Source organism: Equus quagga, chromosome 4, assembly GCF_021613505.1.
Source record: "Equus quagga isolate Etosha38 chromosome 4, UCLA_HA_Equagga_1.0, whole genome shotgun sequence".
Classification (NCBI taxonomy): Eukaryota; Metazoa; Chordata; class Mammalia; order Perissodactyla; family Equidae; genus Equus; species Equus quagga.
This window is the reverse complement of record NC_060270.1, coordinates 23,716,526-23,737,162: the sequence shown is the minus strand read 5'-3', so window position 1 is coordinate 23,737,162 and position 20,637 is coordinate 23,716,526. Positions and strand designations below refer to the sequence as shown.

General features: G+C 38.7%; 1 protein-coding gene across 2 annotated transcripts in view; it reads right to left on the bottom strand.

Annotated features, from left to right (window-relative positions):
- The window catches only part of SEC22A (SEC22 homolog A, vesicle trafficking protein), a 66,610-nt gene extending 48,195 nt beyond the window's left edge, over nucleotides 1-18,415 (bottom strand). The window contains exons 1-3 of one of the 2 annotated variants that reach the window (XM_046659324.1): nucleotides 17,626-18,415; nucleotides 10,465-10,665; nucleotides 716-879 (exon numbers count right to left, since the gene is read on the bottom strand). In XM_046659324.1, the coding sequence (XP_046515280.1) occupies nucleotides 716-879; nucleotides 10,465-10,646 (346 nt within the window). In that variant the 5' untranslated portion in view covers nucleotides 10,647-10,665; nucleotides 17,626-18,415. The remainder of the gene's footprint in view (nucleotides 1-715; nucleotides 880-10,464; nucleotides 10,666-17,625) is intronic. The other variant, XM_046659325.1, reaches the window with a different exon arrangement.
- Between the last annotated feature and the right edge of the window lie 2,222 nt (nucleotides 18,416-20,637).

Sequence of the window (20,637 nt, the reverse complement as noted above, 5' to 3'; positions counted from 1 at the left end):
AACTTTGCTTTCTGATTTACTGCTTACACTAGTAGAATGTATATTTACTTTAAAGAATTTAATGAAACCAATAAAAGACATTTCCTAAATATCTCCCAAGATATCTCCTAAATAGCTTCCAATTTAATTTTCACTATTTATAATTTGGTTTTACTTTTTTTTTCCCTTCTAAAACAGGGGTCAAGCAAACTAATGCCTACAGGCCAAATCTAGCCTCCTGTTTTTGTAAATAAAGGTTTATTAGAATATAACTACACTCATTCATTTATGTATTGCCTAAGCCTGCTTTCAAGCTACAATGGCAGGACTGAGTAGTTGTGACAGAGACCCTATGGTCCTTAAAGCCTAAAATAGCTATTATCTAGTCCTTCCTAGTAAATGTTTGCCAATCTCTATTCTACATTAAACAGACTATAAAAGATTATCAGAAACACAAAATTCTGAATCTGGCTTATAAATTTCTCTTGAAATTGTCTTCCAGGATTAATTCTTTGGGCCAATAATCACATGCCCCCTGCAGCTCAAACACAATTTTTTCTAATAGGTATGTAAATGAAGAAGTTATAATTTATAGGCCATTTGTCAAATTATTTTATCAAAAGCAAGATAGCAGACTTTTCTGAGTTTTCCCCCTGCCCACTAGTATTAGACGAAAAATTGTTTATGACTAGATGGAGACATAATAATGAAAAGGAAAAAAAAATCAGGGTCTTACCAAACTCAATGAAACAGTATGGTCTGACAGCAGTATTTGTCTTCATCATGTTATAAGTAGTAATGAACTCCTTCTGAAGCTCATCCAGGAAAGAGAAGGCCAGAACATTTGGGTAATTTTCAGTGCACAACATCATGTAGCTCACTCCCAGAGAGCTAATAAAACTACAGTGTAAAAAACATTGGTTTTAAAATTTCAAATTAAATCAAGGTAATTTGTTACTTCACAAGATTGGTTCTATACACCATAAACTGCTGCTATCGTGGCAATGAAGATATTAACATTTATTATATATTCCAGCAAAAAATTAAAGAAACCAAAATATAATACTATTTTCAATTGCAGTTTAAAAAGAGTAGACAAAAAATGGAATGCTACACACACTATGGTTCTAACACTTAAGTTATTTATCAGTTGGGGTAGAAAGCAGGGGAAAGAATACAGAAAAATACAAGGGTAACAGCTTAAGGTTTAACCCTGTTTGAATCAAGAATGCTTTAGAGATTCTGATGAAAGTTACGGACACTCGCCCTAGAAAGATGTCTAGACAACACAGAACTTGGCACACAATTTCAGGGCGGTTACTGACTTCTTGAAGTCATCCACTGACCCCAAACTCAAATCCTCTACTTCACACAGTAATGAATTATGAACCATTAGGGGAAAAAAGAGGAATTTATGAGTTCAAACAAAAACAAACAAAATAAAAGGGGAAGAAAAGAAGACTCTTGCTTATAGCAGGATGCTGAGTGCCAAGTGATAAATGTGGAGGTAGTGCTAGAACTGGGAAAATCAGCATTTTGCAACCAACATAGTAAAGACTGGATCAAGCAAGGACAATCAATGGGTGTTAAATCTAAGTGGAAATTTTGATAGGAGCAGGAATTTTGCATGCTTTTAAAACGTCTTCCCATGGATTGCTTATTGGTTACAAGGGAAAAATATTTATTATACAGTAGAAACTAGACAACACCTTTAGCAAGTACTCTAACACCAGTAATGAGGGGCAGATGGACTTCCTGTGCCTCCAGTTGTGATAGCCTCAGAAAGACTTATCAGCTTTGTAGCATTCTGGGCGAGAATGCATAATCTGAATCTAATCATGAAGCAACACCAGAATGAGCAGCATTCTATTTAAAAAAAGAGGAGAGGGGCTGTATTCTTTAAAAATCTCAATGTTGTAAAAAAGGAAATAAAAGCTGTGGAAATGTTTCCCATCAAAAGAGGCTAAAGAGACACAACTAAACGCAATACCTAACCCTAGACTTGATCCTGTGCCAGACAGGGGGAAAAAATGCTATGAAGGACATTCCTGGGTCAATTGACAAAAATGGGAAACAGGCAGATTAGACGAAAGTATGTTATCAATATTAAATTTACTAGAGCTGATAACTGTACCATAGTTAAGTAAAGGAGTATCTCTAATCTTAGAAAATACCCTTTGAAGTAGCTATGAACAAAGGGGTCTGTTATTTGTAAGTTTCTCTCAAATGGTTCAGAAAAAACAAATCAGACAAAAAGATAGGTAGATGGATAAAAAGATAAAGCAAATGGGGTTATATGTCAACAAAAGGTGAATCTAGGAACAGATATTATCTGAACTCTTCTGTAAGTTTGAAATTATTTCGAAATAAGTTAAAAATTAAAAACAAAAAACTTCTACTTGAAGCACTGAAATGTTTCAATTAATCATGTTCTATTGAAACAAAAAACCCTCTAGAATAAAGTATATACCCCCCTATAATAAGCAGAGCATGGGACACACAGTAACCCTTTCCAGTGAGCCCTGTAAACATCCTTTTATTGTACTATCAGCGCAGCTGGTCCAGGGCAAGGGCAGCACACAGAGCACACAGGCTGTGACTCCCACTCCTGTGTCAGACACTATGTATCACAGCCATCTTGAGCACCAAACTTGGATCCACATGGTAGTTCCCCACCCCCCTTTTTTCTCTAATAACGTCAAAGCGTAATTTATTATTTTTAATTTAATGTTTAGAAAGATACAGTCACAATTCAAATTTTAAAAGAATGAAAAATGAAAGGAAATATTGTACTTCAAGTGTCTCATCTCCACCTCTGCCCAGAGACACCCAGTTCTCTGTCCCTCAAGCAACTCATGTTATTAATTTCTTACGTATTCTTCCAGTAAGAGAAGAATATTTACACACATGCAAGTAAATCTCTTTCTCTCTCTCTCTCTATATATATATCTTTCTTTCTTAAAAGATCATCCCAGGCAGCCAAATGATGTGGGGTTGGCACTTGTTAATCATCTATTATTAATGGTGTGGGATATACCACTGGTGCTACTGTGCTAATCTTATACTTCTGGAATAATCTGGAATTCCCTTCTGAAGTTCCACTTAATACACACCATTTGATGCACTATTTTTCAATCTGCAAGTTGTAACCCATTAGTATGTCATAAAATTAGTGAATTACACACAGCATTTTCCTAAAAATTGAAATAGAATAAACAGAAAATATCAGAATGCATATTGTTTCATAAAACTTTGTTTGAGTTTCCTATTTGTATAGGTAGTGTTCACAAAATAAAATGTCTCTCTTCTTTGGGGTCAAAAAAGTTGAGCCATTAATATTGCATTTTTCTACAAAATTAATAACTAAATCAAAGGCCAAAGTATGTTTTTCCCAAGTAATTTTCTCTTTCCAAAATAATCCTCACTGTCATTATCAAAATTCCTTGACATGTCATTAGCATTCAAATACACCCCACAATAACCTGAATTGAGACAGAATACAATTGGCAATCGGCTTCCACACACTTGGAACTCCAAAGTAGCTAGCTAGGAGTTATTATCATCATCCTCAAATAATATGACTGAAGCTTTTGGACCCCCTTTTTTGTTATGGCAGGGTTTTGCTGTATTTCCATATTAATAATAGAGTGAACCACAGACACCTACATGACAGTTTATCCCAAATGGTTTCTTTTGCTTGCACTAAATTGATCTAGAGAATTAGATATGAAATAAAGGAAACCCTATGTTTTTAAGATTATATGTTAGCATTTTCAGGGAGTCTGTATTCCAAAGTCTTTATTTTACTATAAGTGCATGATACTTTCTGAAAAGGCTATAACACGTTCTATAATATCATGGCTTTTCATAGTGAATTTGGACTTAAAATGCTGTCTTTCTGTGGCCACAAAGCCAGTTTTCCAAAAGCACATACAGCTCAATTTACCTTTGTTACCAAAAGACTTCTGCTTTTTCAACTATCACTGGGACAGACTGAAAGACTCCCTCCATTTCACTACTCATATGCAATAGTCTGAAGTCATTACAGGCACGCCACGTTGTGCATGCTTTAGCCTGTCCATCAGGTTCATTTAGCTCACATTTTATAGACAATCTGGCCACTGTCCTTCTGCCTTGAGGAGGAGGAGGAAGAGAAGTAGTAGGAATAGTAACAGCAGTAGGTACAGTTTACTGACCACTTAGTATGAATCTGGCTCCTCACTAAGTGCTTTCCATCTTTAATCTCTTTCCAATAAAAGAGCACTACTATCTCCGTTTTACAGATGAAGGAACAGAGGCTCAGGGAGGCTTAGTAACTTACCCAAGGCCACACACCATTAAGAAGCAGAGTGCATACAAACTTAATTCTAATTCTAAAGCCCACATTCTTTCCACAATACCAACCTCGTTATAGTACAAACCAAATATGTCCTAATCACCAAAATTTTTTCACTTTTTCCAAGCCATAAATCAATCTCTATTTTTCCCCCTAATTAAGACTAATGAAACTTGAGGATTTTGGAACTTGTATCAGAAAGATATTCTGGAAGCCCTGCCAATTCTTCCACTTCATCTTGTGCAACTCTACTCCTCCTTCTCTGCATTCCAGCCACACTAGTCTTGTTTCAGATCTTCAAGGATACAAACCCACTCCCAGTCCTCCAACTCCCAATCTGAGAAGCTTCACGAATTCAGTCTAACCCACTTGTAATGCTCCCAACCCCACCTCTGCCATGCTCCAATTCTGACCAGGTTAACTCCTACTCATGCTTCAGTTCTCTGACTTAAAGTCCCTCCCAGAGCACACAATCTAAATTGATCCCACCCGCAATGGTTATATTACAGCAGCTGCTATTTTTCTCCATGTAACTAACCCAATTTGTAATCGTATATTTATGCGCTCATTTGTTGTAATGTCTCTATGCTCTATGAGAGCAGGGATGATTTATGTAATGTTCACCATTGTATTCTTAGCACCTAGAAATACTTTGTTGTCTAGTACACAGTAAGTGCTTAACGAATTAGTGAATAAATTAGTGCAAAGACAGCATCATTCATTCACTCATTTATACACTAATTTGTTGATTATATTGCACACAGATAATTGTACAGGCCAGCACTATCTACACAAAGTTATCTACACAGAGTAAAAGCTCCATAAATACTCGATAAAATGACAGAAGAGAGAACTTCACCCTGCTCTTCCAGTCAGTGTTCCCAGAAAGCTGCAGGTTCAGGCCAGTGAGTGCTTAACAGCTCCCTACTTTAAAGAGAGGGACGTTCTCAGGGACCATGTAGAACTACCCACCTCTGCAGTGAGTACCTCAAGATGGCTGTACAGGTCCAACCAGCTGTCTGCTCTCCTTTTATCACAATCATAACTAATCCTCATACACACACAAAAGTCCTCCTTTCTCCACAATGAGCACAATTTTTAAATTGCCATTGTTTTCTTCCTACTTTGCTCTCATTTCCTTTTTCTTTTTCATTTCTCTTCCACTTCTGGGCTTTGGTACCATACGGTTTGGTCTTTACAGCTGCCTTTGTTCTGGCCAAAGAATTTATCCAACCTCATTACACCTCTGGTTCCTCTCCACGGTACACACACTAGGAACTTCTTTTGGTCCTTCCAGGATCAAATGCGTCTTGAACAGGTAAGGCTGGCAGAAGTTCAAACTCCAGATAAGGGGGATTTACTTTAATCACTTCATTAAAAAACTATTTCTGTCATGTATCCAAGGAGGTCACACTTCAAGTGATTGTTAAATTCCAACAAAATAAATAAGTGATTTTAGACATTAAACTTTTCCTGGTGTTTAATTTTATTTATGAACTGTCAAAGAAATTTTACACATCACCAATTAAACACTGACATTATTAGGACAATTCTGGCATGCTGCACCAAACTAAATAATTAGTGAAAGCAATCATCTTCCCTACAGCAAATAACAGAGAACCTAGCATATGTCTAGCATTCTACTCTATAGGCTCTGATGTCAAAGACAAGTACCTGCTTGCCAGGTTCATGCAATACAGAACTGAGAATGTACTTAAAACAATGATATGCAAAACAAGACAAAGAAACAGAACTGCATTTCATAGCATGCTAAATGATACAGTATACAGGAAACTATTAGTTGAGACAGTAATAATTAATATTTGTATTACATATAATTTTCATCTGGAATTGTACCATTACACATAGAAATCTGCTTATCCTTTGCAGCCACACTTGCCCAGTGAATAGCTTTCCTGGGTGAAGAAAAGTTCTCCAGTAGGACACGTCATCTCTAATCTACTGTTAAAATTGCTAAGTTTAAGAAAAACGCTATTTTCAAAATAGAACCTTCCACACTGAATTCCATTCTCTAAAATAAAGTATTTAAACTTTTAAATATAAAAAAAAGGTTGACATTATGAAAGTGAATATACCTTATGGATTTTGTTGTCACCAAATACTTCTAATAGGAAAGAAAGTGAAAACAAGACTTTGTCATCAGTGAGACAGTAAAGAAATAAGAACCAGAAAGAGAATTCAGTAACAGAGAGTGTCCACCATGTGCAGCATTCTACCAGAAACTTTCTATTTTCTTACTTATGCCTCTCTTATGTGGCCAACTTTCAATTACCCTCCAAGGGTGAAGAGCTAAACCATGAATAAATTATCTCATGAATAGAAGACCCATTTAGTCACTAATTTTAACCTTATTAAATATGAAAATATTTACTAATATGCAATATGCCAGATGATAGGAACTTATAACAGTAAGCTAAAGGAGAATCTGAGATGATTTTAAGTGGCCAAAGGTGATTACACCATCAGAGCCTTGTATAAAACACAGAGCCAGCAAAATTTGCCTTTGACATCCTTCATTTCCTTTTGTGCAGAGTTCATCTAGCTCCTGATTCACCCTTTCCCACAAACTCTAACACCTTCCACACGCCAGAGAATGAAGATCTTGACTTTTTATATAATCAATCATAGGTAATCCCTACTTTACCTACTGGTTGTATTCCAGTCTATTGCACCCAGAACTCATTTCCCCACAGACACTGTATTGTTAGAGTAATTAGGTTCCTAGGCTAGTTCACAAGAGCCTATTTAACATACATGGTGATGAAAAGTTGTAGATTTTCACCATAACAAACATCAGAAAAGTACAATGATGCTAGTAATGAGACAAAACAGGAAGGTAGGATACACACTTTATCTTCCTCCCCCAAATGATCATGTAGCTACTGGTGGGTTACAATCCCTTGCCATACCCCCTCCCCACCAAACACCTTGCCTCCAACAAGACAATGCTGTCTCATCAATTTTAGACTTCACACATACTCTGTCCCTCATTATTTCTCAAACAAAAGGGGGTGGGGGTAGTTTCACTTAATTCTCTTCCCTGGTTAATTTCTCTCCCCATAAAAAGAGAAAAGAATTAGGAGAACTAGGAATGCACCCTGTCAACAAAGAAGTTAGGGGTAAAGGGAGCCAACTCCCTCTTTTATTAGAGGGCAACGTGAACACTGAAGCCAAAGGACTGTGGCTCAATATACCATTTATTACCTTTGTGACTTGGAAAGAGTTCTTTACAGCCCTAAGTCTCAGTTTCCTCATCTGTAAAATAGGGATGGTGGTACTATAAGGACTATCTGCCCAGCATTCCTTCTCTCCTTCCCTTTGGGGAATTACCTCCAGCCCCACTACCTATTCTATACAGCTTTGGTAAAGCTGCCTGTCAAAAGGCCTGGCCAACTAAGAGTACCCTAGCCCTCTGACCACAACGTTAGTCCAGAAATGGGCCAACACACAGCAAGGCCAATTAAAGTCCTTTTCTTGAAACATGGAGAGGGGTTGCTCAGCTGGAATGAAGTAAGCCGAGAGCTGCCTGAACAGTGTTTTCCATTAAGTGAAGAATACCTATCTGCAAAAGGAGAGAGACTAGAGAAATGAGAGGAAGACTCCTGCTAACAACATCTGAGTCCCTGGGTTCAGCCAACTCGGAAGCAGGCCTATCCCTCACAATACCATTTTTTTTGTTGCTTAAGCTAGTGTGAGTTGTGTTTCTGCCTTCGGCAATGGGAAAGAGCTCTATTTATTAGCCATTTACAGGGCTGTTGCAAAATTTAATGAAGTGTAAGTAAAGTGCCTGGGAATTGCAGGTACTTAATAACTGGGTCATTGTTGAAGCTGTTACTCCTACAATCAGAAAATATCACCAAAGGGTGAAAGGAAAGCACTGCCAGAAACTAAACCAAAAGGTAGCTAAGCCTAAAATAGCATTCCTGGCTAGAGGTAGCAGTTTGGGGACAAATATGGAGAAAGTGAATCCTTAGGTAAGGAGAGAAACTATGAGGCTCACAGCCATTATCTGACTTCAAATAAATTTACAGTGAAAGAACTAAGAATTTTACTTCTTGCACTAAAATTCACAATAGAGTATGAGTGACCTCCCACAGGGGTTTGTCTTTTCATAAGATCAGTGTCTCAATGTTTAGAGATCTCAAAATATACAACTATGATTTTTAAATCCCAGAAACCAACCTCAAAGTTTTAAGATCTCATAGGACACAACTTAATTTTCATATGGTTCATAATTATTGCTTTAGTCCTTGTTGTTTCCTAATTAGTGACATAAGTTTATATATTAAACATTTACTACAATTTAAGGAAAGTATCCTTCAACCTACAAAACAGACGAATTCCTTAAAATTTTATACATTTTCTTTTTCATTTGCACTTGTATTTTACTAGTTCAGGCTCTAATCATAAGTTGACCTCTCTCCTCTCAGACTTTCCATTTCACCCTATATTCTACTGTCTCAGCAGTGTTTTTTTATCAAGTCACTTCCCTCAAACCTGCATTAACAGCCTATAACCTATTATATCAAAGTGACATCCCTCAATCTGAATTTTCAGGAAAATCCAGGATCTGGTCCCACACTAATTATCCCACATTTTGCATAATTATCCCTAAACCACCATTTACTACACCAGGCTAAGCAGATTAATGCACCTAGCATGCTAAGACACATTCTTTATTATTCTGCCTCTCCTCCCTACACCTGGAATGCCCTCCTCTCTGCCTTAGCCTGCCTCTCTTACTAATTCTTCAGGATATGGCTCATGTCTCAATAAGGAAGCCCTCTCCTTATTATATCCCATATGGACTTTGTCCTTATTTGATTTCCTACTGTATGCACAGTCAGTATCAAACTGCTCTGGAGTTAATTGTTCTCTAATTGTTTCCCACGCATGCTCTCCAAGGTGGTCTTACCTATTCCCCATGGTTTTAATTACAAACTGTAAGCAGATCCCCAAATCTAAATCTCTATACTTGTCCTTCTTCACTAAACTTCAGACTTATACATCCAGCTACCTACCTGACAGTGCCTCTTGGATATCTAATGGGCATCTCAGACTTAACATGTCCAAACAGAACACCTAATTTTTAGCAGTGAAATACTACATCCTCTAGTCTTACTCACTTCGGCCCCATTATCATCCAGTTCCTCAGGCCAAAAATCTAGAGGCGACTCTTGACTCTTCTCTTTCCCTCACATCCCACTTCAATCCATTAGGAAGATTTGTTGGTGTAATTCCCAAATACAACCACTTTTCACACTATCATCCTTGTTCAAGTTATAAGCATCACCTCTACCTGAACTTCTCTAAGAGTCTCCTCAATGATCTCTTCCACTCTTCTTCCCTTAGAGACCTTCTTCACAGAGCAGCCAGGATGATTTACTCAAAGCCAAAACTCTCCAGTGGCTTCCTATTGCATTAGACTCAATCCAAACTCCTTATCACAGCCTAGAAGGCCCTACATAACCTGTCCCATTCCTACCTTTCCAACCTCACCTTTTGCCACTTTATTATTTGTCCACATTGCTTCAGCATCTCTGGCTTTCTTTCCATCCTTGATCTGTATCGAAGGCCTTCTGCACTGGTTGTTACCTCTGCCTTGCTCTTTATCCATAGCATCCTTCATATGACCATCTTTTTTCTTATCTTTTAGGTCTCTGCTCAAATGTACTCTCTCAAAGGGCCCTTGACCACCATAAAGTCACTCTCTATCCCATCACCTCGTTCCACTTTCTTTATACACAATAAATAGTGATGAATGCTATCCCCTCTCACCAGAATGTAAACCTAAGTTCTCTGAGGGCAGGTATCATGTAAGATTTTTTATATTTCCCCTCACAGCTTTCCTGGCCATATAAGAACACCAATAAACACCTAGTGATGGAATATCTGTGATCCGCAAAACTATAAAATTTTTTAAAGCCAGGTATAAACACAGAGAAACTGCAAAAAAGGTGATGACATGATGACTATTATTTCAGTATAAGTTCAGAACCACATGATTCTTGACTTAAACAAGTTTTCCTAAACTAATAAAACACTAATTTCTATTGAAACCACTTAAATTTCATTAAAATGACAACCCACTAAGCAAGTGCTTCTAATGGAGCAAACTAAAGTCTTACTTAATGTTATAATGTCCAGTTTTCAGTGTACATCTATCAGGAAGCTGAGCAAGTTTCTTCGAGAGCATTTTAAAATACTTTCTGCACTCCTGCATGCCTGTGCCTTGTTCATAGTCAGTAGAAGCAGAAAGTGGCAATCCATCTCTGACACGAATGACTGAGGCAGATAAAATCATAGACATTTCAATCAACAGAGGAGACCTAAAATAAAACGAACAATTTGGGTTAGACAAAAAAATTAAAGCCAAAGCTGATAAACATAGGCAAAAATGTTCAACTCATTAATAATCAAAGACATACTAATTAAAACAGTGAAATACTATGCATTCCTTAACAAATTAGTTTTTAAAAAAATAATACTTGTTTCTTTCTGGCATTCTCATAAATATACATGGAAGCAAATACTGGAATAAACACCATTCTCGAAAAAATTTGGAAATATTCAACAAGAGTTTAAAAATATTTATGCCCTTTGACAAGAATAAATTTAAATATATAATCCTATCCTAAGGAAAGTAATCAGATTTACACAAAATTTTAAACAGAAAGACATTCTTTCACAGAAATAACTGAGAACAACCTAAATGTCCAACAATAGGGGGATTGTTAAGTAAATTATACAACACCTATATGACAGAATATAATGCAGAAACTAAGAGTTATGTTTGTGAAAAATAGTTTAATGAGGTGGTAAAATACTTATATATTAGGTAGAAAAAAAGCAGGATAAAAACTGCAAATGTTGTTTTCCATAAAGACAAAAAGAAGAAAGAAGGGAGGGATAAATGGAGAAACAGATACTGGAAGGAAGCATGCCAGAATAAGAATAATGCCAATCTCCAGGAAATAGTATGATGGATGACCATTATCTAATTTCCTAAACGTTTATAATATTCCACAAAGGGCATACATTACTTTTATAATCAGAAAAAATATTTCTATTTAAAATAAATCTTAAAGTAAAGGAACATTTGTTTTAAAAGTGTTCTCAATCTTTTTACCAGAAAGTAAATCATAATGGCCTTTTTTATTATATTCTGATCGTACTTTATAAAAAGATAAAAGGACTACAGAGCCCTGGGTCTAAAAAAAATCAGGTAAACAGTCAAACTTTGATTTTGAAAAAAAAAATGCAGTTCTCAGAGTTTAGCTTGTATAAAAACCTTTGGAAGTTTGGTTAAGAAATGCAAATTTCCAGGCCCACCTCCAAAAAATTCTGATCCACTAACTGTCCGATGAGGCTTGAGAATCTCCCATGTTAATAAATTCCCCAGGTAATTACTATGCTTATTGCCTAAGTACCATTCTTTGAAAAAACACTGAATTAAAACAAGTTCACAGTCTGAAATTAAGTGGTAAGTCTTTTGTGCCAGGTCATCAGAGCACAACGTCACTAAATGCTTCTCCTTCACTAGCAGTAGAGGCAACTGGTGAAAAATGAAAATTCCATAGGCTTTTTTTTCAAGATATTGTATTTCACAGGCTAAATTAATCCTTACCTGCCCAATTTGACCAGGTCAATATTACCTCATTCCAAAAATGAAAAACGGAATTAGTAATATTTCAAAAAATGCCACAGAAAACTAGTTGGTACCAAATTTGGAAATCAGCAGTCCCGTTTTCATTGCTGTGTGAAGTCGAAATCTGACTGCCCATTCATGACAGAAACTGATTGTCAATAAAAATGAACCCAAATAATAAGGCTAATACATTAAAATCACTCCCCCCTTTTCCTCTTTTCATGAGAAAATGAGAGGAATAGCTAGTATTAATATGTCATTACCCTTTAATACTTTTCTCCTCCATTTTTTAAAAGGAAAAAACCCAGCAGGAATTAAATTAGCCTTCACCATAATAGAATCTTCGAACTAAAGTTCCAGCATGACATATCCACATCATCTTCCTTTCTATTCAACCAGTTTCTTTTCTCTTCTAAAAGCAGTAGCCAGAGAAAGCTAGGATCCCTCAAAGTATAATCTCCATACTATAAACCCTTGTAAAAATCGTTGCCATGTTTTATTTATTAAACCAAAATTGTAACATTTAGTCTAACTGTAAGAAAGAAAATGTCTTACTTCATACCCTTAAGCACTTATTATTTACATATAAGATTTTTGCCTTTCCAGAAGTATACTGCAACACAGTGACCACTCTGGGAATTAATATGAGGGCAGGGTTGTGACTTATAGTTTCCAAAATCCATATTCCTAGTATTTAAAAGTAGACTGCATTCTTTTATGCCTGATCTTCTTAGGATTCCACCAGAAATATTAAGAATCATCTTACTTAGAGAGTGCCAACTTTCATGTAATCTTTGAAGTTGCTCTTTTTTATGACTTGAAAGAAAGAAGGATATGATTCATACTTCCTAAAACATATACTAGAAAAGAATACCAACTTGTAAGTTCCATTTGTTTACCGAACATTTAATATACTGTATGCCAGCGACTATGCCAGACATTAGGAATACATAGTTCCTACCATCAAGAAGCATCAGATCAGAATTCAAGAAATTCAAATGAAAAGAGCAAATAATGCAAGCTGTGTAGCCCACCACTTTACTAATTGGAAAACTACAGTTAGACAAACTTGCATTTCAGATATGTCTAATACACACTGTTAGGCTTGTAACCAAAAGCACAACACAGCAGTGATGATCCCTGTCAAAATTCTTAAAAGGCTGTCAGAGAACTGTTTCTATTTATCAGTAGATAAGATTTTTCTGAGGAGAAAGAGTTAAATGTCTTCCTCACAGAGTCATTTAACCTAGCATCCAACAGTAAATTAGCAAAAGAAACTGGGAAGACTGTCCAATGAACAATACCAGGCCTAACTAATTTGCAGACAGACTTCAGTCACCTCAGGATAAGCAACCTCTCCTCTATCAACTCAATAAACATGCCGCTCCTTTTTTTTCTTTTTACCTTGGATTCTTAATGTCCATTCCTTAAAAAAACACATTCTGATCTTATCGGGACTGTGCTAGTAGAAAAAGGAATCCACATCAAGGCCAAGCTAGGGTTAGAGCACTCCTAGAATGTAGGCAAGGGTGGTAGTTGTGAAAAACAAGGAAAAGTCAGTGGGAAACAAGGGGTTAAAACACTTGCATGGGAAGATTTAGGAGAAGTAGTAGTTTTATCAGGGCTAGAGATACATTTTTAGGCCACTGGTCCATTTTTCCTCACCTTTAACACTGAAAAAATATTACATACACCTTTAGACAGCAGCAGAAAACTCATAGGGAATCTTAACAGGCCTGATATCCTTTCCCCAATAGCAACTGATAAAGGAAAAGGCCCAAATTAGAATCTAGGTAGGTCTGGGAAAACAATTATACAAAGGCTGAGGAAAATAAACTTCCACAATGCCAAACTACCATAGCAGCACTTAGAAATCTTTTAGACCCAAGATAACTACATACTGACCTCTCTTCTTCAGAACCTTGTGGGGTAATGCTCGTTAGCCCAAGGTACCAGGAAGGCACTCTCTCAAAAATAAACAAAATCCAACATACAAGTACATTTTATATCTACTTTCCAGCAAGATGGTTTCATAAATGTCTCTTTTAAGATAAAAACACTTTATACTGAAATGGGTATAGGAGGAAAGTACCTCAACATAATAAAGGCCACATATGACAAACCCACAGCCAACATCATACTCAATGGGCAAAAACTGAACGCCATCCCTCTGAGAACAGGAACAAGACAAGGGTGTCTACTCTCACCACTCTTATTCAACATAGTACTGGAGGTTTTGGCCAGAGCAATTAAGCAGGAAAAAGAAATAAAAGGAATCCAAACAGGCAATGAAGAAGTGAAACTCTCACTGTTTGCAGTCGACATGATCTTACATATAGAAAACCCCAAAGAATCCATTGGAAAACTATTAGAAATAATCAACAACTACAGCAAAGTTGTAGGGTATAAAATTAACTTACATAAATCAGTAGCATTTCTATACTCTAATAATGAACTAACAGAAAAAGAACTCAAGAACACAATCCCATTCACAATCGCAACAAAAAGAATAAAATACCTTGGGGTAAATTTAACCAAGGAAGTGAAAGACCTATACAACGAAAACTACAAGACTTTCGTGAAAGAAACTGATGACGACATAAAGACATGGAAAGACATTCCATGCACATGGGTTGGAAGAATAAACATCGCTAAAATGTCCATTCTACCTAAAGCAATCTATAGATTCAACGCAATCCCAATCAGAATCCCAATGACATTCTTTACAGAAACAGAACAAAGAATCCTAAAATTCATATGGGGCAACAAAAGACCCCAAATTGCTAAAGCAATCCTGAGAAAAAAGAACAAAGCTGGAGGCATCATAATCCCTCATTTCAAAGCATACTACAAAGCTACAGTAATCAAAACAGCATGGTACTGGTACAAAAACAGGCACACAGATTAATAGAACAGAATTGAAAGCCCAGAAATAAAACCACACATCTATGGACAGCCAATATTCGACAAAGGAGCTGAGGGCATACAATGGAGAAAAGAAAGTCTCTTCAACAAATGGTGCTGGGAAAACTGGACAGCTACATGTAAAAGAATGAAAATTGACCATTCTTTTTCACCATTCACAAAAATAAACTCAAAATAGATCAAAGACCTAAAGGTAAGACCTGAAACCATAAGGCTTCTGGAAGAAAACATATGCAGTACACTCTTTGACATCAGTATTAAAAGGATCTTTTCCAACAACATGTCTTCTCAGACAAGGGAAACAATAGAAAGAATAAACAACTGGAACTTCATAGACTAAAGAGCTTCTTCAAGGCAAAGGAAAACAAGATTGAAACAAAAATACAACCCACCAACTGGGAAAAAATATTTGCAAATCATATATCTGACAAACGGTTAATCTCCATACTATACAAAGAACTTACACAACTCAACAACAAAAAATCAAACAACCTGATCAAAAAATGGGCAGGAGATATGAACAGACATTTCTCCAAAGAAGATATACGGATGGCCAATAGGCACATGAAAAGATGCTCATCATCACTGATCATCAAGGAAATGCAAATCAAAACTACACTAAGATATTACTTCACACCCGTTAGAAAGGCAAAAATAACCAAAACAAAAAGTGACGAATGTTGGAGAGGTTGTGGAGAAAAAGGAACCCTCATATACTGCTGGTGGGAATGCAAACTGGTGCAGCCACTATGGAAAGCAGTATGGAGACTTCTCAAAAAATTAAAAATAGAAATACCTTATGACCCAGCCATCTCACTACTGGGTATCTATCCAAAGAGCTTGAAGTCAGCAATTCCAAAAGTCCCATGCACCCCTATGTTCATTGCAGCATTATTTACAATAGCCAAGTCATGGAACCAACCTAAGTGCCCAGCAACTGATGATTGGATAAAGAAGATATGGTATACATATACAATGGAATACTACTCAGCCATAGAAAAGGATAAGATCATCCCATTCACAACAACATGGATGGATCTTGAGGGTGTTATGTTAAGTGAAATAAGCCAGATAGAGAAAGACAATCTCTGTATGACTCCACTCACACGTGGAAGTTAAACATGTAGACAAAGAGAACAAATTAGTGGTTACCAGAGGAAAGGGGGAGTGGACGGTGGGCACAAAGGGTGTGAAGTGGTACACCTACAACACGACTGACAAACAATAATGTACATCTGAAATTTCACAAGGTTGTAAACTATCATAATCTCAATAAAAAGTTAAAAAAGAAAAACTTCATATTGGGTTAATCACCGATATTTTATTTCAGTTCATTATTTCCCAAACTTTAGTCATCCAAGCAACATGTTCAGAAGTCTTAGCAGAACTGCATCCCACCTGTACTATTATTTACCTAACTTAGGTCTTTCAATTGACTTATTTTTTGCCCTATCCTTAGCAATAGTATCTGTGAAATCAGTTTTGAGATGTTAAGTTGTTCTCATAATTTAAATTAAAATAAATAGAAGACTTTTTTTGTTTCATTCAAATGCATATTTGTGAAAAATTTTGGAGAAGTATTTTTTTAAAGGTTCATCTGCTTATCACTCAAACTGTCTCACATATCTGATGGTACTGAAGTTTGGGAAACACTAGCTTGGTACATATGACTTTATTTAAATTGCCAGCTGAGATCTGTGGGAATGGGGGCGAGTATTTGGGGAGAAAGCTACACTAACTGTGATGCAAGAGTGAACGAAAGGGAAGGACTTTACACAGCACAGGTTAGCAAGAAGGCACTTGGGAGACAGAGCTTGAAGAGGAGAAGGGGAAAGGGCACCAAGGGCAACCAGAGTTTATTCTGTAGCTTTGCCTGTGCCCCCACCTCACCAGCAGCCTTTGGTACTCCCATTATAGGTGCTTGTACCACACGGTATGTGTAAGACCCCTGGCTCCAGAGTAGATTATACCCACGTCTAGGAACAGGGCCCCCAACACATGCACAAATGCGTGCAGCACCTCATAGTTTACAAACAGTGAGGTAGCCATAACCTCCATTTTACAGATGAGGAGACTGAGGCTCCCTTTCTCAAAGTCACCCTGCTAATATAAAGCAGAACTGGTGCTTAAACCTAACTCTCTTGTCTCTCTACATCACTGTGCTACATCAGTCTCCTAAAACCAACAAGGGGCAAGAACCCAGTGATACAGAAACTATCTAGCTCCTCATTCTGAAATAATGATAAAAGACCAGCTTACATTTTTTTTTAAAGACAGTACAGTATAGTAGTTAACGGGATGGACTCTGGAGCCAGAGTTCAAAAACTGGCTCCATGAGGCACTAATTTTGTCAGTTGGGCAAGCTTTGCCTTTCTGTACTCAATTTCCTCACATGTAAAGTGTGGCTACCAACAGTATCTATCTCACAGGGTTAGAAAGACACTAATAGTATCTTTCTCACAGGGACGTGGAAAGAACCTGAAACACTGCCTTGCAGGCTAAAAGTGCAATATTAAGTGTTTGCTATTATTTATTGATTGCCCTCTATTTACCAGGCACTTTCTACACATTATCCCATTTAAGCCTTCCAATAACCTGTGAGGTGGATATTATCAGTTCCACCTTACCTTTGAAGAAATTCAAGCTCAGAAAGTTTAAGCAATTGATTCAATCCCTAAGCTAGCAAGTGACAGATTTAAACTCAGGCCTAACTTACCCTATGAGAACACTGCCTCTCGACACATCCAAGCTTCTTATTCACTACATGGAGAAGGTCACAGGCACCCCTTTCATAACACCTGGGCTACTTTCACACCCCAATATAAAATATACTTAGATTTCTAAAAGTCCTACACCAAAAAAAAAGCACTAAACTGGTATCATGGTTCTCAACACAGTAAATGCCCAGATGTCCCATCAACGTAGGGCATGGTCACAGATGTTAGATTCAAGTACTGAACTAAAAGCTTTCATATGCCAGAAGTTGTAGGTACTGTTTAAGGTACTGCCTGATTCCTTACAATCTCAGCACTAAGCAAATGCCAGTACCAGGGAAGGGGATTCAGAGTTTTTACAAGTGGCTGTTCCACCTGCTAGATCGGATTTCAACACCTCCCTCAAGTGGCTGACACTATAGCGCCGGGCACTGCCTCAGCTGAAAAGGCATAAGAGGGGCTAGTTCTGAAGCTTCCCAACTGCCCTAGGTCAGGATCCAGGAAACTAAGGAGCAGGAGAAAAGTCCAAAGCTGTTCCCACTGGCAGAGAGATTCAAGCTGGCTGGGGGTGGGCCTCCTATTTCGGAGCCTTCTTCCACCTTCCACGCCAGGTGCTCAAGTCTCCTTTATGCCACATCGTTCCCAAAGCGCCATTAACAGGGCCTCAAGAGGTTCGGTGAGCCAACGCGGGCAAATCTCGGCTCCGTGCTCATTCCATCCCCAAAAAACGCAAACTAAGCCACTGGTTCAAATCCCACCCTGCCTAAAAGAAACAGGAAACGCCACTCTCTGGGCCGCCTAAGTGGCCTCGGTGGTCCCCGGGTTCCTGACACCTAGGGGCCAGGGAATTCCCGCCCCCACCCCCCCAGCTGGCAGCCTAGAGCGACTGTCCCTCCCCCTCAGGCCCCCTGCCCGGGCTGCCCCATACTCAGGGCAGGTCAGCCGAGGGGCAACGGCCGCCCGCGCGGCCCCACAGCCCCTCAGGTCGGGGGAGACGAGGTCCCCGCAACCCTGCCCTCCAGGGCTCCGCGGCTCCAACGACACCCTGCTCCCGCCCCCACGGCACGGGCTTGGCTCCTGCTCGGGGTGGGTCTGTAGTCCCTAGGGCGAGGGCCGAGCGTGGCAGGAGGCGAGGAGAGCGAGCGGAGCAGCCGGCCAGGGTTCGAGCGACCCCGAGAGGGAGCAGCCAGGACTGGGAGGGGCCGGGCCGTACCTGCCGAGCCGGGACCCGCCGCTCCGAGTGACGCGGCCCGCGGTGCATTGTGGGCCGGGGGAGTGGCCTTTCCGCGGGGCAGCTCGCGTCCAACGTGGCTGGCGCCCGGCGGAATCAGGCCCCGCCCCCGTCTCTCGGCTGGCCCAGGCCAATTAGGTTCCGTGGGAAGGACACACTGACCCGCCCCCTCCAGGAGACATGGGCCCTGTCAATAACACCTGCGCCGAGAGATTGCAAAATACCCTGGCGACAGACTCTATGCTGTCCCTCAGAAAGAAAGCTAAACTCTGCTGCCTGTCACCTGTGTCTGAAGGCAGTTTGTCTCTCACATGCAGCCCTACAGCACCCGCTTATCCAAGGAGCAGGAGGCAAAAGCCCCCTCTGAGTAGAGCAAGAAAAGGACCTGCCCCATCTACCACCACACACCGGGAGGCGCCTAACCTCGGCAGAGAAGTGCCAGAGGCTGGCCCTGCAGCCCTTACCAGCCTTTGCATTAGTCATGCATTAGAGTCATGCATTATTAAACGAGCACTTACTGACTGTCTACCATGTGCCAAGCACCGGGTTTAGGCATTGGGTTACAGGGGTGAACATAACACTGGATGGAATTCTAAGGTGTAAGAGTAGCAAGAGACATTAAAGCATAAATCATTACATAATTATAAATTGTGATCAGTACTATGAAGGAAAATTAGTGGGTGTGATGATGGATTAATTTTGGACTATCAAGGAAGAACTCTTTGAAGAAGTGCCTTTTAAGCTCCAGGCATATGAAAGAGTCTTAAAGAATGTTCCAGGCCAAGGGAACATTATGTGTGAGGTTGTTGGGTCATGAAAAAATTTGGTGTGTTCTAGGAATTGAAAGAAAGTCAGTGTGGTTGGAGTTCAGAGAGCAAGCTTGTGCTGTGCTGAGGCAGAGGCCAGACCATGCAGACTATTATTGGCCACACTGTAGATTTTAGACTGTATTTCAGAATGTATCGTAAGGTCAATGGGAAGCTAAGTAGGATCTGATTTACATATTTAAAAGCTCACTCAGGCTGTTTGTGGGGAGCAGTTTGGAAGAGGGCAGGAGGAGTTGCCAGAAGGCCATTTTGGAGGCAGTTGCATCAGTCAAGGCCAGAGATGATGGTGGCTTGAACTTGCATAATGGCACTAGAGACAGAAAAATTTGGATAATTTTGGGACATATAAATTGGAGGTGGAATTCAAGGGACTTAATAATAGCTTGATTTTCCAGGAAGGGTAAAGAAAAGAGGAGCATTAAGAATAACTACTTAAGTGATTAGATGGACTAAGAAGCCATTTACTGATTCAGGGAACATAGAAGGAGGAGCACAGGGTTTTGGATATGTTAAATTTGAGATTTAATAACATCTCTTATAAATGGAGATGTCAAACAGATTTGGATATGTAAGTCTGGAGTTCGAAAGAAAGGTCAGGACTAACTATGTAAGTCTGACGGTTGTTGGAGTGGGTGAACCCAGTGATTCCATTCCTAGGTATTTACACAACAGAAATGTATTCATATGTTCACCAAAAAACATATACAAGAATGTTCATAGGATGAATAAATTTTAGAATATTAATATAGTAGAATAATATAGAGGAAACAGAATGAACAATCTACAACTACACACAAAACATGGATGAATCTCACAATAATAAAATTGAGTAAAAGAAGCCAGACACAAAAATTGTATACTACATGATTCCATTTATATAATGTTCAAAAACAGACAAAAATAATTACAGTAGAAGACACAAGGATATTGGTTCCCCTTAGGTACTAATGTTTGGA